The following is a 15,596-nucleotide window of genomic DNA, read 5'->3' as shown; positions in this document are numbered from 1 at the left end:
TTGCAGCCTCAATGCTTCACCCAAGAGGCTCAGAGTAATTTTAGCCTGCCAGCCAGCACTGGGAACCATCATGGAAAAAGCAAATTTCCTTCACACACGAAGGGCCTCCTGATGAATTATACAGGTCATTACCTACTGGAAAAAAGTCCACTAAGACTGTCTTCACTGACAACGTGTGGACTGCTACTTAGTGTAGCTGGTGGATGAGATGGTCTCATGACCTAGCTTTTTTCTTGCAGTAACTTTTAAACAAAAATATCCTAACAATATCACCACCATAAAAAGTGCAAAAGGGAACATAAAATGCAAACCAGTAGTCTCTAATTCCAGGGTGGTGTCCTGTAATTATAAGACTTACTAATTACCAAATTACTCATTTAAAATCTCAAAACAATGGACTTTGACCTACTGCATGTTCTTCTCCTCCTTCTGATATCTCCTCCCCTGATGATACATTTTCATCTCCAGTGGTGTTAATTTTCAGTCCTGCCTCTGCTCAGACAGAATGCATCCAGTTCTTTAACAGTTGTAGTGCAATTTTAGCATTTGCTGTGCAACTGAAACACTTAAGACACACAACCAACACTCACAATTTATGTCCTCATATATGGTCAGGTGGTTAGACCTATGGGTTGGACATGACCTGAATCCTTATCAGCTCAGTCAAATTCAATTGTTTCAGCTCCTTCAATAGCTCTCCATCTAGTAGGCTACCATTTTAGCTTTCAATATATCTACTAAATTTAGCAATGCTTTGACCCATGATTGATGTATGTACACTTATTGTACTGACATTATTCATTTTATAAAACAAACCAGAATAAAACAATTTTACATGATGAAAAAAAAATACATACTAATGTTATACCACTAAGTAGTACTATAAAGCAGTGGTTCTCAATGTCACTGTCAATGTTTTTTTTTTTTTTTTTTTGCCTCTTTATGCCACTTCTAAAACAATTCTTGCCACTTTCTGCCTATTGTTGACCCATTATTGCATCGGTCAACCACTTTGTACACATCTTTTAACCCATTTTAACCATGGTTAACCAATTTTTTGCCAGTTTAGATCCATTTTTTATCCCATTCCATCTAATTTCCACCATTTTTTTGCACTTAAAAGCTATTTCTGCCACATTTTAATCGACTTTTTGTGCCTGTTGTTGCCACTTAATCTTCTCACAACAGTCATACAACTGAAATAACAGACATCTGAAATGTATCCAGCCAGTTAGCAGCAGCTAATTAAGGCCAGGTTCGTCGTTATGTCACCACAAAATTCATGTCAAAAAAGTGCAAAGTGTATGTCAGACTTAAAAATCAAAGGCCAGTTGCAATATGCCTTTTTATTTTGAAAATGTTCCCCACTCTGGTTTTTAAACAATATGGACTCTGGTTGTTTCTGAATCTGCTGTATTTTTCTCCTCTTGCCATTAATGATATTTTGCCCCAGTTGGCAAAAATGTGACATTTAGGACTTTTCAGTGTAATACCATGTCAATGTTATAGATGTTATTTAAGCATAAACTTACAGATTCCCTCATTTCTTCTGTATGTTAGTGCTTCCTGCAGATGTCCAGCAGCTGTTGGTGTGTAAAGAAGAGCCTCCTGAACAGCAAGAGTGGAGCCCCACTGAGCCTGTACACATGAAAGAGGAACAGGAGGATTTGTGGAACATTAATGTAGAAGAAAGGTTTCATGGACCTCAGGAAGATGATATCATCAAATTCACTTTCGGTCCTGTCTCTGTAAAGAGTGAAGATGATGAAGAGAGATCTCAGTCCTCACAGCTTCATCCAAGACGAAATAAACAGCTGGAACAAAGAAATGATAGATGGGACTGTGGAGGATCAGAACAAGCCAGGGATTCAGATCTTGGGAGACATTTGCAAACAGAGACTGAGGTCAAGGCTGAAGACCTTTCTGAACCTGAGACTGATGACAGTGCTGACTGGAAGGACACTAGAGGGTGTCAGTCAAGTTCAAACTCTGTCGGAAATAATAATGCTAAGAGAAAAAAGACTAAAGGAAAATCGCACTGCTGCTCTCATTGTGGAAAAACATTTCAAACTAAATCGAGTCTGATTCTGCACATGAGAATTCATACTGGAGAGAAACCATTCAGCTGCCCTGACTGTGGTAAAACATTTACAAGGAAAGGGAGTTTGAGTGGTCACATGATGATTCACTCTGGAGAGAAGCGCTTCAGCTGCTCTCAATGTGGTAAAAAGTTTACCGAAAAAGGACATCTGATGAGGCATATGGTAGTTCATACTAGAGACAAATCATTCAGCTGCTCTGAATGTGGTAAGAAATTTGACCATAAAGAAAGTATGACCAGACACATGAGAATTCATACCAAAGAGAAACCATTTAGCTGCTCTGAATGTGATGAAAGATTTAACCACAGAGAAAGTTTGATTAGACACATGATTAGTCATAGCAAAGTGAAACCATACTGCTGCACCGAGTGTGGTAAAAGATTTGACCAGATGTCTACTCTGACCAGACATACGAGAACTCACACAGGAGAGAAACCCTTTGGCTGCTCTGAGTGTGGTAAAACATTCAGCCGCAGGTTCTCATTGACACTTCACATGGAAAATCATAGTGGGCAGAAACCCTTCAGCTGTAACATGTGTGGTCAAAATTTCTGTCGGTCCTTTCAACTAAAACTACACAAATGTGTAAAGAGTCTAGCTACAGCTACAGTCTGTCACAAAACAGAGAAGAAAAGATGGGCAGAAATAGGAGCTGATGGAGAGGACTGTAGAAGATCAGAAACAGCCAGGAACTCTGATCCAGAGAGAGATTTACATGGAGGGATTGAAGTAAAGATTGAAAACTCTCCACCTGAGACTAATGGCTGATTTACTGATGACATTTTTTGAATGTGGTTACATTTTAAAATAGAGTTGCCTTTTGAAAAGACACAAAGCACAGAAGATAAATTATGAATGTGCTGTTTTTTGCTTTGAAGGATTAAAATGAAAAATAAATTTTCATATCAAAAACTCTGAATCAGTGTTTTAATTTATTTTTTCCATACCACATCTTTAAATGTTGATAAATCTTAATTTGATTATCCAAATCAGATTTGTTTAAGTCTTGATTTATAATGATTAACTTGTAAATGTGTTTGAGAATTGATCAGTTAGCTGTTGTTGTTTTTTTGTTTTTTTTAATTTTCAAATAAGCACCGACTGTTCAGATATGAGATCACCACTGTGCACTAAGACAGTTAAGGTGAAACATGTTGATATAAAGTGACATGGCACACTTGCTGGCAGCCAATAATATGTACTGCAGTAATTTGACATGACATGAGAGGCATGAGATGCGAACAAGATGCTATAATGACAACATATGGACAGAGCAGTTTGAAATTGTGTTATGAATATTTATATCCTATGAATATTTTTGTAGAAGTACAACAGCATTTAAGTTAAAAAGTGCAATTATATAATAAATACAATACAATAAATATGACAATATAAATATAATGTATTACGACTTATTGTAACACTAGATACAAAATGGTATTGATATGGTAATATGGTAGGTATATAAAATGCAGGGAAAGTCTTTCAGCACCACAAAAGATATAACAGGTGCTCTAGACTTGCTACAGATAACACAACCATACAAAAAATGCTTAATTAAGATGAAATTACACTAAAAGTGCAGACAGAGCAGAGAGAGCATGATTTTTCTCTCGTCTCTTGAATTTTAGCAACCCAATTTAAACTCCAAATACTTGTAGTGTTTCATTACTTGTCGGCATTCTGTGTCTCATCTGTCTCTGTTGAATATCCTTTTTTGAAAAAAAAAAATGATATGAGTGAAAGAAAGGTATTTTTGTGTTTGTCAGGATTGGATGTTTGTAGTCTAGTTTTACTCTGAAGGCTAGACAACTGTACAGGATACTGGGCAAAACTTAATGGCTTCCCTCAATCCTTCCCTTCAAGGTGTCTGTTGAAGGAGTCCTTCGATTCTGACCCCAGGGTCAAGTACAGACCATTTCTTGATGTCATAAGTCAGTGGGCCAAAACACAGGGAATAAGACATGACAGCATAGCACAACATTTGAGCTGGTCACCTGTGCCTCCTTGGCTAATACAAGAGGTGGATGTTAACTTGTCCTTTCTAAATCAAAGAACAAGTGAAGGGATTGGCCCTAAAGAAGAACATCTACTCAATATAGAAGAAAGAGCTTATCTAGAAGTCTTTACAGATGGGTCTGTGGATCCAGAGAGTGGCACTGCAGGATTTGGAGTATCTGTGGACCGGCTCGGGTATGGATTTAATAAAAGAATTTCAAATGAGAACTCTGTATTCACAGCAAAACTACTTGCAATCCTCTGGGCCTTGTGGTGGATAGAGGATACTAAAATATCCAGAGTACTGATCTGCTCTGACTCTGCAGCTGCATTAATGGCTCTAAGAAGAGGCAGATGATTCCTCTCTCTCCCCTTCTCTCTCTCTCTCTCCCTCTCTCTCTCAGACTGTTCATAATTCTGTTTTCCACAGAAGCCCAACAGTAATTCTTAAAAAAAGAATGAGATCCATGAATTTAATTAATCCGTTCTTGTTTCCTGTGAAGTTAAAATGAAATAAAAATCAATCTAAAAGAAAATGTCTTATATATAATCTCAATTTAATCTTAGAAAAAAAATCTCCTCATTTAGGATGAAGCTTTTATATCATATCGTATCCCAGTTTGTATCCATGTTTTTAGTGAATCATTTAAATGTTTTTCTCACTGAGAGCTAGCGTGAAAAAGTGCACAATGAGTGAGTGTTACTCTGGAAAAGTATGATCTGGTAGCCATTTATTGTCTCCAAAATGAATCGTCTGACTGGTCCTACACGAGATGGTGATGTGAAGAGACTCACTGGAAAAGCTCTGAATGACTCCAGAAGGGACTGGAATTATTCTAATAGCCTGTAGATGGATCAATAAAACAGATGTTTTCACTAATTGATCAAAACATTTTATAGGGTTTTCTTGTTCTACAGTGAGCATCTGCTTTATTTCTAAATTTGTTGTGTTCATACATGAGTATGCATACTGAAATTAACTGATCTAATTGGAAATGGGGACATTATGCAGTGAAAGAACTGGAGATGTCATCAGTATAAAATATGATTTTATCATTTGTATGTCTTTTAATGGTCTGACGTTTTTCTTTAATGTCTTTTGAGCTTTTAGACATGTATCTTCCTATATATTGAAAGGACATAAAGATGATGATTTGACTGTTTCCACTGTTCACTCAGTTTTTGTAGAATTGTGTGAGTCCAATTTCACTTTTCTTGATTTAGAAGGCACTGCTATATTAATCTTGATCTGTTCAAAGTGAAAACAACTTGAATCATGATCAACTTACCTATAATCTCTTAAAAGGTGACAGTGCCTATGAGGTTTAGCACTTAGTACGATGTTTATTACTCACCTCATTCAGACATCTGAGAATCCCTAGTAAAGGCAGCTAAAGCTTTACCTGTGTAGAAAGGTTTCTGACTAATTCTAGGTCAACGAAGTTAACATTTTGTCACTTAAGAGTTCTATTTGCATATACAAAGGACAACATGGCTGTAAACTATTAACAGCACACATGTGTGCATTTGTGTGTTCTCAGTGAAGTGTGTCAGTCTCTACAGAAACTTGCAGCTGCAGCAGTTAGTTCAATTTCTGTTCAATCTGACTGATGAGGGAGGTTTTTGTATGATGCTTTTTCACTGTGTGAGCCAATCATACTTGCTATGATCAAATATTCCTTGACAGTAGTAAACTGCTGCATCTTCAGCCTGGACTCCACTGATGGTCAGAGTGAAGTCAGAGTTTGATCCACTGCCTGAAAAACGATCTGGAATACCTGATGCTCGTCTGCTAGATTCATTAATGAGCAATTTTGGAGTTCTTCCACCTTTTTGTTGATACCAGGCTAACATATGGTTGGGATTCCAGATAATTACATCATGACTGGTCCTACATGAGATGGTGATGGAGGCTCCCAGAGCAGAGCTCACCGCTGCAGGCTGAGTCACTGTGACCTGTCCTCTGGACTCTGAGGATACACAGACAAAAACACAAAGCAGCATCATGGTTTTGTGGCCTTCATTTCAGAGGGACGGATGTTGATAGAGGAGAGAGTTTGATTGTCTTGACTTTACCTGTGAAGCAGCAGCAGAGGAGAGTCCAGATGAGGACGCAGATCAGAGTCATGTTTGTGATGAGGAGGAGGATTTGTGAGTGTTGTGATGTGATGAAGGGCAGCTATTAGTCATCCAGTGTTCAAGTGTCAGGACTATAAACTCTCCCAGAGCACTGGAGCATGGAGCTGCTGATGCAAAGTGGCTCCACATGGAAATGATCTGAGGCAAACACTGTCATTATTTATGATGGTTTAAATTGGCCAATCAATCAAGTGTATGATGTACCAGACAATTTCAGAAACAAATGCACCATTATTCAGGCTCATGCTTCTAGATGCATGAACTTGGATTTATTTCTTAAGTTGGACTTAATAGTGTGCTTTAAAAATCCATTCAAAATGAGTCATTTAACTCGATAACTCTCGATAAGCAAAGCTGAGCAACAACAGCTGATGACTTCATCACTGCAGTTCATTGATGTCACCTCAGATTCTTGTTTAAGTCCAAGATTTTTGTTTATTGGATTGAAGTGGAAAAAGAGTAGCCTCTGCTTCTCATGAGAGCCCTGGCTCTCTTCTTCTTTTTTGCAGCATCTATTTTGGACAGGTTTTTCTGCTGTTGCTTCATCTATCTATCCATTTTCTATACCCCCCATTTGGGGTCGCGCCCAGGAAGATGCTAAAAGGGGATGCTTTCCAAGAAAAACAGAGATGTATATTTTATCCATCGTTGTAGAAAATATCCTCAAAAATAGTTAAATTTAAATAAGCCAGTAATAAAGTGAATACGATGCTTGAATGTGTACAAAAAACGTACCTGACTGTAAATTTGTACATGATACATTGTGAGAAATCGTACACTCTTAACGCCTCCAGGGATGGTGAGGGTCCACGCTCTCTGGAGCTGTTTTTTTCGGTGGTCACAGGCTGAAAAGTTTGGGAACGTTGTTTACTGTTGTTTACCCAAGATGCTCTGCAGTGAGTCTAGTGAACCCCTGCCTCACAGCGCAGATATTTCACAGATATTTTCTCGTCAATCATTAATAGTTATACTGTGTTAAGTCATTTGCAAATTAATGCTCTGAGTGTTATATAACTCTGTCTCTCTGTCGAGAACCGATGGAAAATGTTCCATAAGTGAAAGCTAAAGTAGACAATTTTTGTAAATTTAATCGAACGCATCCATGTACTTTTACTCTGAAGGCCAGATGCGTGTACAGGAAGTGGTGTTTTGTTTCCGGGTCGTGAATGCCCCTTCCAAGTACTAAGCTGATCGCTCGTACTGTTGGCGCTTATTGATACTAAAAAAGCGTTCTGAGTTTGTTTATTTTTCCTCTTTGACCATTGGATGAGAAATGTCCGGGTTTCAGGAATTCAAAGATTTATTCAGACAACAGCTGAGAGAGCCGTCAGGGCCAACAACATCATGTGGATACAGAAAGGAGCTCGACCGACAAAGAAAACAGCTGGATTTGATTTCAACACCTGAAATAAAGCTGCAGGGAGCAGGTTTGTTTCTTTTTGTCTTCAAAGATGTCCAATGTGAGTATTTCAGGGAGCTAAGCCTGTAGGTAACGGTCAAATCCACATGTAGCAGAGTGTTAGCCATTGCTAACTCCTGGTAACAATACAACTTTATTTTCTGGACTTTAAAACTCTTTGCTGGCTGACGTCATGTAAGAATTTCGTTTTTGGGCTCATTATTAGCCAAATTTATGATGAAAACAGTTATTTTTATACTAATTGGAGATATTTGTGTCAAACAAGTGACTTTCATTAGCATCATCCTTCAGGGCTGGGAACCTGGCCCTGGACATTTCAGTGCTTAAAATATTTGACAGTGTTGATCCATTCAGTGTCTAGAGCAGTGATACTCCACCAGTGAGGCTCTGGAGCCACATGTGGCTCTTTTGTGATTATTTGTGGCTCCTTTATGTCTTCATTCGAAACGTTATTCCCATCTTTGCCACTTCTTTTTGACATATTTTTCCTGCTTTTTGTAATTGTTTGCCACTTTTCGCCCATTTAAGCTGCCTTTTTCAAATAAATGCCACCCATTTCCCATTTTACCCACCTTTTTTGCTGATTTTTGCCCATTTTAGTCACTTTTCAATCATTTTTTTTGCCACGGTTTTGCCACTTTTGGACCGTTTTTGCCACCTGTAACTCTTTTTTTTTTTTTTTTTTTATACCACTTCTCACCCATTTTGCCTCTTTCTGCTCTTTTTCCCACTTTTTTCTCTCCATTTTGCCACAAGAAATTGTACTGGCATTTTCTTTTCCTTTCTTTGTCATTATCATCTTACTATCAGCATTGCACTTGTACAAAACTGTGTTGTTAATGTAACGGGTTAGACATTGAAGATACAATGAAGTCTTAAAATTTATGAAGAGGGTTTTGAAAAAGCTCCTAAAAGTATAACATTTAATGTCAGATTTCATGTATAAACTCTGATTTCTATGTTGCTTTTCAGTTTGCATAGTCTTTTTCACCTCTTTTTAGTTTCATGTTTAATGGGCAGACACCATGGCTGTTGCAACTATCACAGGAAGTTCTAAATGTCACTAGATGCAACAAACTGTGAGTTCCTCTGCTGACAGTTAAACATAATGAATGAGGGAAACCTACAGTAATATAACTAGGGCCATGCTAATTTTTTCCTGCACCCGCTCATGGTTAAAGTTGATTTGCAACCTGTTAAATATGCTACATCTTGAGTCATCCTTCTATAGTTAGAAGATTTTATTATATTGAGGGTTAGAAAAAGTTTTCCTACTACCTTTGTTTCTACGCTACGCCCCTCTGTGACCAGTGAGGCATGCTCCCTTGGTAAACTCTCTGGACAAAACCTTTTTAAATTTGAAACTGAATGAATAAAAATTGATCAGACTTTAGAACTAAACTGTGAACTATCACTACTCCATGTTTTGTAAAATCAGTACTAATGTATCTTCTGTGTTTTAGTTTTTCCTGAGGAGAGCCAGCAGCTGTCAGTGAGAAATGAAGAATCTTCTGAGCAGCAGGACAGGATCTCCTGTCTTAAACAGGATGATGCCAAGCTTCCACGCATTAAAGAGGAACAGGAGGAATTCTGGAGCAGTCAGGATGGAGAGCATTTTCAAGGACCGGAGCTCACATTCAGTCCTGTCCCTGGAAAGAGTGAAGATTGTAAAGAGAGACCTCGACCCTCACAGCTTCATCAAATAAAAACTGAACAAATGGAAATGGGAGCTGATAGAGAGGACTACCAAGGACCAGCTATAGCCAAGAGCTCAGATCCAGAGAGAGATTTGCAATATGAAATTGAGGTCAAGATTGATGAGTCCTCTGAGCCTGAGACCGATGACAGTGCAGACTGGAAGGAGACCAGAGAACTTCAGTCAGGTGTAAGCTCTGTGAATAAGACTAAATATAAGAGACCAAAGACTGATAAGAAATCACATAGCTGCTCTGAGTGCGGTAAAAGATTTCTCCAAAAGGGTCATCTTACAGATCATATGAGAATTCACACAGGAGAGAAACCTTTCAGCTGTGTTGTGTGTGGTAAAAAATTCATTCAAAATGGAAATCTGACCAAACATATGTTAGTTCACAGTAGAAAGAAACCCTTCAACTGCTCTAAGTGCTGGAAAGGATTTAGCCGAAATGAAAGTCTGATTCGCCATATGAGAATTCATATGGGAGAGAAACCTTATGACTGCTCTGTGTGTGGTAGAACATTCAATCGTAAAGGTCAACTTACACAACATATGAGAAGTCATACAGGAGAGAAACCTTTCTGCTGCTCTATGTGCGGTAAGAGATTTTCTCAACAAGCAAGTATGACCAGACACATAAGTATTCACACAGGAGATAAACCCTTCAGCTGTACTGAGTGTGGTAAAACATTCAGGCAAAAGATGTATCTGTCACTTCACATGGCACATCACAAAGGGGAAAAACCAGTAGAATGCAATGTTTGTAAACGAAGATTCTCTTGGCATAGCTCACTGAAGTATCACAAGTGTCTCGGCAGAAAAGCTTCAGAGCCTGATGAAAACCCCAACGGAGAGAAAAGAGAAGCCTGTTCTGGAGTTAAACAGGGGGCTGGTGGAGGATCAGATCAAACTGGGGTCACAATTCAAGATAGGAGTTTGCAAAAAGTGACTGATGTCAAGCTAGAGCATAGTATTGATGATGTGGCAGAGACAAGTGATCATCAGGCGGCTGTGATTTATGTGGAAAACATCAATGATGACAGACCAAAGAGTGATAGAAAATCATACATCTGCTCTGAGTGTGGTAAAAGCTTTAAACAAAAAGGTCATCTTACGGATCATATGAGAATTCACACAGGAGAGAAACCCTTCAGCTGCTCAGAGTGTGGCAAAAGATTTGGCTGCCAGAGGAGTAAGAACAGACACATATTAGTCCATACCAGAGAAAAACCATTTACCTGCTCTGAGTGCGGCAAAAATTTTAGCCAAAAAGGAAGTCTGAACACACACATGAGAATTCACAAAAATGAGAAACCCTTCAGCTGTGCTGAGTGCGGTAAAAGATTTAACTTAAAGTCTGGTCTGACAACTCATATGGCAAATCACAGAGGAGAGAAACTTTTCAGCTGCTCTGTTTGTGGTAAAAGATTTATCCTTAAAGGCCATCTGTCAAGACATATGAGAACTCACACAGGAGAGAAACCCTTCTGCTGCTTGGAGTGTGGTCAGAGATTTACCCAACAAGGTAGTCTGGCCCAACATATGTTTGTTCACACGAGGGAGAAGCCTTTTAGCTGCTCTGAGTGTGGTAAAAGATTTATTCGTAAAGGTTATCTGATACAACATATGAGAATTCATACTGGAGAGAAACCCTATGGTTGTTCTCAGTGCAGCAAGAGATTTAACTACAAATCTAGCCTGACAGCTCATTTGGCCCATCACACAGGAGAGAAACCTTTTGGCTGCTCTTTTTGTGTTAAACGATTTAACAAAAAGTCTTATCTGACACTCCACATGGCACACCACAGAGGTGAGAAACCCTTTACCTGCAATGTCTGTTACCGAAAGTTTGCTTGGCACTATCAGTTAAAATTTCACAAATGTGTCAGTGGTCACTCTTCAGAGTCTCTTCAAAGCCAAACTGATGAGAAAGGCGAAGCAGAAAGAGGAGCTGATAGAGACGACTGTGGAGAATCAGAAGTGGTGGGAAACTCCAGTTCAGAGAGAGATTTACAATCAGAGATTGAGGTCAAGATTGAAGACTCCTCTGATGCTGAGCTCAAAGGCAGTGATGATGATTGGGAGTAGACCAAGGAACATCAGCCAGTTTTAAGCTGAGAAATTTGGACTCAGTCAGTGATAAGGGATCTGTTCTGTTGAGAAAACACTCAATTTCTTGAGTATGGTAACAGATGGAGTTACTTTAAAAGGAAACCTCAAATGGAGGATTAGAGAAAAAACATGTAAGTTCTACTTTTGCAGCAAAATTTTCAGCAAGGCACATTTTGAAAATTACTTTTATTAAGAATATAAAACACTGAGGAAATAAGTGTGAAGAAAATATTTTTTTGCAACATGAAGTATTTTAAAAGATTCTCATTTACAAAATCTTGAAGATCAAATCACATATTTTCATGTTAGTTCATATGGATGGATTGTGGATGTGATGTTCTGTATGTACCAAGAATTTTAGATTTTTGGCTTGAAAAGTTGCCCCAGGGGGCTTAAAATGTCCAATAAGATATCTTCAATTTCCACCATGCATGCATCAGCTGCACACTTCAGCTTAGAACTGTCAAAGTACGCTACATTTAGGCAAATTGATGAGCTGCACACACTTTGACATCCTATTGGCTCAAGTAGCCTCCTCTTTTGAGTGGTGTCTATAATGTCTGTGCTCTGCAAGTAATCAGAGAAATAAATTCGATATTAAATCTCTTTAAATTAGATGATAAGTGCAATGTCTTATTTTGAAAATGAACCTTCTAACCTTTCGGTTGTTTTGTTCTGACTGACTTAAATATTCAGTGATACTCAACGTATGGCTCTTGAGCCACATGTGGCTCTTTTGTGATGATCTGTGGCTCTTTTATGTCTTAATTTGAAATATTGTTCCCCCAGAAAACCTTAGAACAGGGATACTTTGACCTCAGAAATTATCCATTGCAAGTCATATTAAAGTTGGCTGTAATTGTCAACTTTAAAATTTGTCTGTATATTTCCATTGCCCTCATTTGCAATTTTTTTTTGCCAGTTTTAATCCATTTTACTGCTTTAAGCCCACTTTTGTCACTTCTTTTTGCCACTTTTTGCCAAGTTTTTGACTCTTTTATCCTTAATTTTTTTATTTGCAATTTCCATATTTTTGTCACTTTTTACCTATTTAAGCTGCCTTTTGCCATCAAATGCCACTTTTTTTTTCTCCTCTAAATTATGCCACTCTTTGCTGCTTTTTGCCCATTTTTGCCCATTTAACCCCTTGAACCTTAAGGCCCCCCAATTGGGGGACCTTAGGCATTTGCAAACACAGTGTGAAATAATGCACTAATCATGAAAGAATATATTGATGTTTCACATCAAATTAAACAGCAGAACCTGGGCTACACGGCTATATAACCCTTTTTTACATGCCCCAAACACAACTCAAATGACAACTAAATGAATTAGGGACATATAAAACTCCATACAGCTCGGCTGTGTTAACTCACTCGCCATATTTTTGGCTGGACAGCTGAGACAAATCATGCGGAACACACGATCTTCACCTTAAAATGAATTTTTTTTTTTTTTTTTTTTTTCTATGTGCCATCTTCATTTACCCCCCAGTGTTACATCAGTGTTAAATATACTCATATTAACACATCTCAACAAATCTCAGAAGTGTTCCCTTTACAATGACCCCAGAATTATTCAAATAGACCTTGTGGTTGCAGAGATATACCCATTTTATTATGGGTATGCAATTTTTCAAGCAGAAACCTAAAAGATAAATCGAGGAAAAAAGACTTAGGGTTCAAGGGGTTAAGTCAGTTTCTACTCATTTTTTTGTCATGTTTTTACCACTTTTTGATCATTTTTGCCACCTGTAACTAATTTTTGTCACTTCTCACCAGAATTTTGCCCGTTTCTGCCACTTTTTTTTCCTAATTTGTGTCACTTTTATCCCAGTATTTGGCATTTTATGTCGATATTGCCCCTTTTCACCCTTTTTTGCTGCCTTTTGACCATTTTCCCCCCTTAACTTATTTTTATTGCCACTTTTCACCTCTTAGATTGTGGCTCTTGCAAAACAATTTGGCTCTTTGGTTGCAGGGTTGAGTAACGCTGTTCTATCACCCTCTAGTTTTTCTATTACATCCTCTTCACCGGCTGTAATAAGAGAATGGTGAGTGAAACTGTATTTACTGTGAGTTAAGTTGTTTTGTTGAAATATTGTGCAGCTGATGATTGTCACAGGCAGAGAGAAATGGAGGGAGGTACAAACCTCAATTCAAAGAAAAAAGGACTGGCATTGTTGACTGTACTCTCTGATCAGTGTCACTGATTGCTGTGCATGTTGTTCAGTTATCTTAATCACAGAAAAGCAGCTCTGCCTCTTCTTCTGTTAAGTTCACAGGCATGTGTAAATCAGTTGTGGTGGTTACAATAAACAGTCCTTGAATGAAACTAAGCTATGTAAATTCAGACCAAACCAAGTGTACATAGGCTTCTTAAATACAGCTACAGCTTTATAAATTCTGCAGGGCTTTAATATTTCAGAGTCAGGAGCTATGTAGGTTGTGTCACATCTTTATTTTATCAGATAAATATACTTATTGGTGTGTTAAAATGTGCCTGATGAACACCTGAGGGAGTTTTTAAAAGAAACAGAAGATTGTTATTTTATAATTGCATGGAAAAGTGTAAGTGCAGGAGTGGACATGGTGGGGTAAATTCCTGCTTTTAATTCATTTTTCCTATCAAATTCCAGATTTCTGTATGTCTGTAAATTATTCACAAGTGTTTTTTTCCCCTTCTGATCCAGTTAATATGAAAATTAAATATAAACGTTACTCTTACAGAGCCTCAGTGGTGTTTTTGTCTTATCTTTAACCTCCTGAGACCTGAGCTTTTGTTTGCAATGCATTTTTATTTTATCCCAATTATTTGGGATAATTTGGAGCCAACAAGTTCACAAGCTCAACCTTTACTCTGAACAAGAATTTAGACCAAAAATGAAGTTCAATATCAACACAAAATACTTAAAATCTTAAAGAACCTACCTAAAATATCTGTGAAAAGTTCTGAAAAACATATTTCTTTAAAATGTCATGGGGAAAAAACTCTAAATTTCTTTGAATGATCCACAAATGTTTCAATAAATCTTGATAATAAAGCCTAAATTTTAGTGGAAAAAAAATACCCCAAACATTTGATTTACATTCCAGAAAAAATCTCAAAGCAAATTCCCCAAAATGTACAAATATATTTCCCCAAATTCCATGAAAAATGATGGAAATGTTCCCCAAATATCCCTTCCCACTTCACAATCAAATTCCCAAAACTGAGAAATAAATGTCCCAAGTTTCCATGCGCATACCTGAAAATTTTGAAGTAAATTATCCCCAAGTATGTCAAATAAAATTTCCAAATACATTTTCTAAATTAACACAAAATTACTGAAAACTGAAAAAAGACAAAACTAAAAACATGCAAATCAAATCAAGTTTTTCATGCAATACTGAAAATTTTTAACACAAGAACACTTCCAGTGAAGCTCTCAGAATACTCAAAGATCACCCAAATTTTCCATGGAAATCATTGAAACTTTCCAAGATATAATTCCTAAATTATTAATGAAAATTCCTGAATATTTGATAGCAAATTCTTCCAGTATTTCAAATAAAAAAACTTAAACTTCAATAGACGGTGCAATTTTCTAAAAAATTCTAGTAGTAGACATAAGAATGTAATTTTGTCTGAAAGCTAGGATATAATGTCCTCATTTGTGTACACAGGGTCTAAGGAGGTTAAAGGTAATCTGACTGATTCTACATGAGATGGTGACAGATCATCACTGAGCATAATTCACTTCTCCAGATTTATTCAGTTAATGAAATATATTTTAAAGAGCAACTATTTACCACAGTATTTCAAATGTAAAAATCTGATGTCTTATTTTCTAATTTGAACATTAATCCTCTTTAGTACAGCCTTTAATTCATGTTCCCATGTTCAGGATTAGACAGCCAGAAAACATTTGAAGTCTTCAGTAAAAACTGGAGGCTTGACTTTACTGCAATTTTCTTCATCTTGATTTATTTTTAAACTGCAGAAGCACAATAAGTGTATGGGAAATTAGCAGTGTATTAAAGAAACAGGCATTAGTCACAAGCAGGCACTGCACTGCATAAAAGCTGTTAAATCAGTACAAATGTACAAGCTAACAAAAACAACAGAAAAGCTAGCAGAGCACCTCAAA

At 37.4% G+C, this 15,596-nt stretch overlaps 1 protein-coding gene, 1 pseudogene and 2 gene segments (V, D, J or C); all 4 read left to right on the top strand.

The window, feature by feature from the left end:
* Window positions 1-15,596, top strand: part of LOC121523648 — a 78,498-nt pseudogene that overhangs the window by 38,755 nt on the left and 24,147 nt on the right.
* The window catches only part of LOC121523646, an 88,982-nt gene that overhangs the window by 61,090 nt on the left and 12,296 nt on the right, over window positions 1-15,596 (top strand).
* LOC121523659 overlaps window positions 1-15,596 on the top strand; it is a 189,612-nt gene that overhangs the window by 171,311 nt on the left and 2,705 nt on the right.
* On the top strand, window positions 7,411-12,359 carry LOC121523531 (zinc finger protein 665-like). Its single transcript, XM_041808451.1, has 2 exons — window positions 7,411-7,666; window positions 9,123-12,359. The coding sequence occupies exons 1-2, from the start codon at window positions 7,513-7,515 to the stop codon at window positions 11,441-11,443; spliced, it is 2,475 nt and encodes an 824-aa protein (XP_041664385.1). The 5' UTR covers window positions 7,411-7,512; the 3' UTR covers window positions 11,444-12,359.

The sequence above is a fragment of the Cheilinus undulatus genome, linkage group 16 (assembly GCF_018320785.1).
Source record: "Cheilinus undulatus linkage group 16, ASM1832078v1, whole genome shotgun sequence".
Taxonomy (NCBI): Eukaryota; Metazoa; Chordata; class Actinopteri; order Labriformes; family Labridae; genus Cheilinus; species Cheilinus undulatus.
The sequence above is the reverse complement of the archived record's forward strand: the minus strand, read 5'-3'. Positions and strand labels throughout refer to the sequence as shown.

Bases quoted from the DNA above. Each gene is read 5' to 3' on its own strand.
- LOC121523531 (XM_041808451.1), top strand. From the start codon at position 7,513: ATGTCCGGGTTTCAGGAATTCAAAGATTTATTCAGACAACAGCTGAGA. The intron at 7,667-9,122 runs GTTTGTTTCTTT...TCTGTGTTTTAG, and splicing joins AATAAAGCTGCAGGGAGCAG to TTTTTCCTGAGGAGAGCCAG.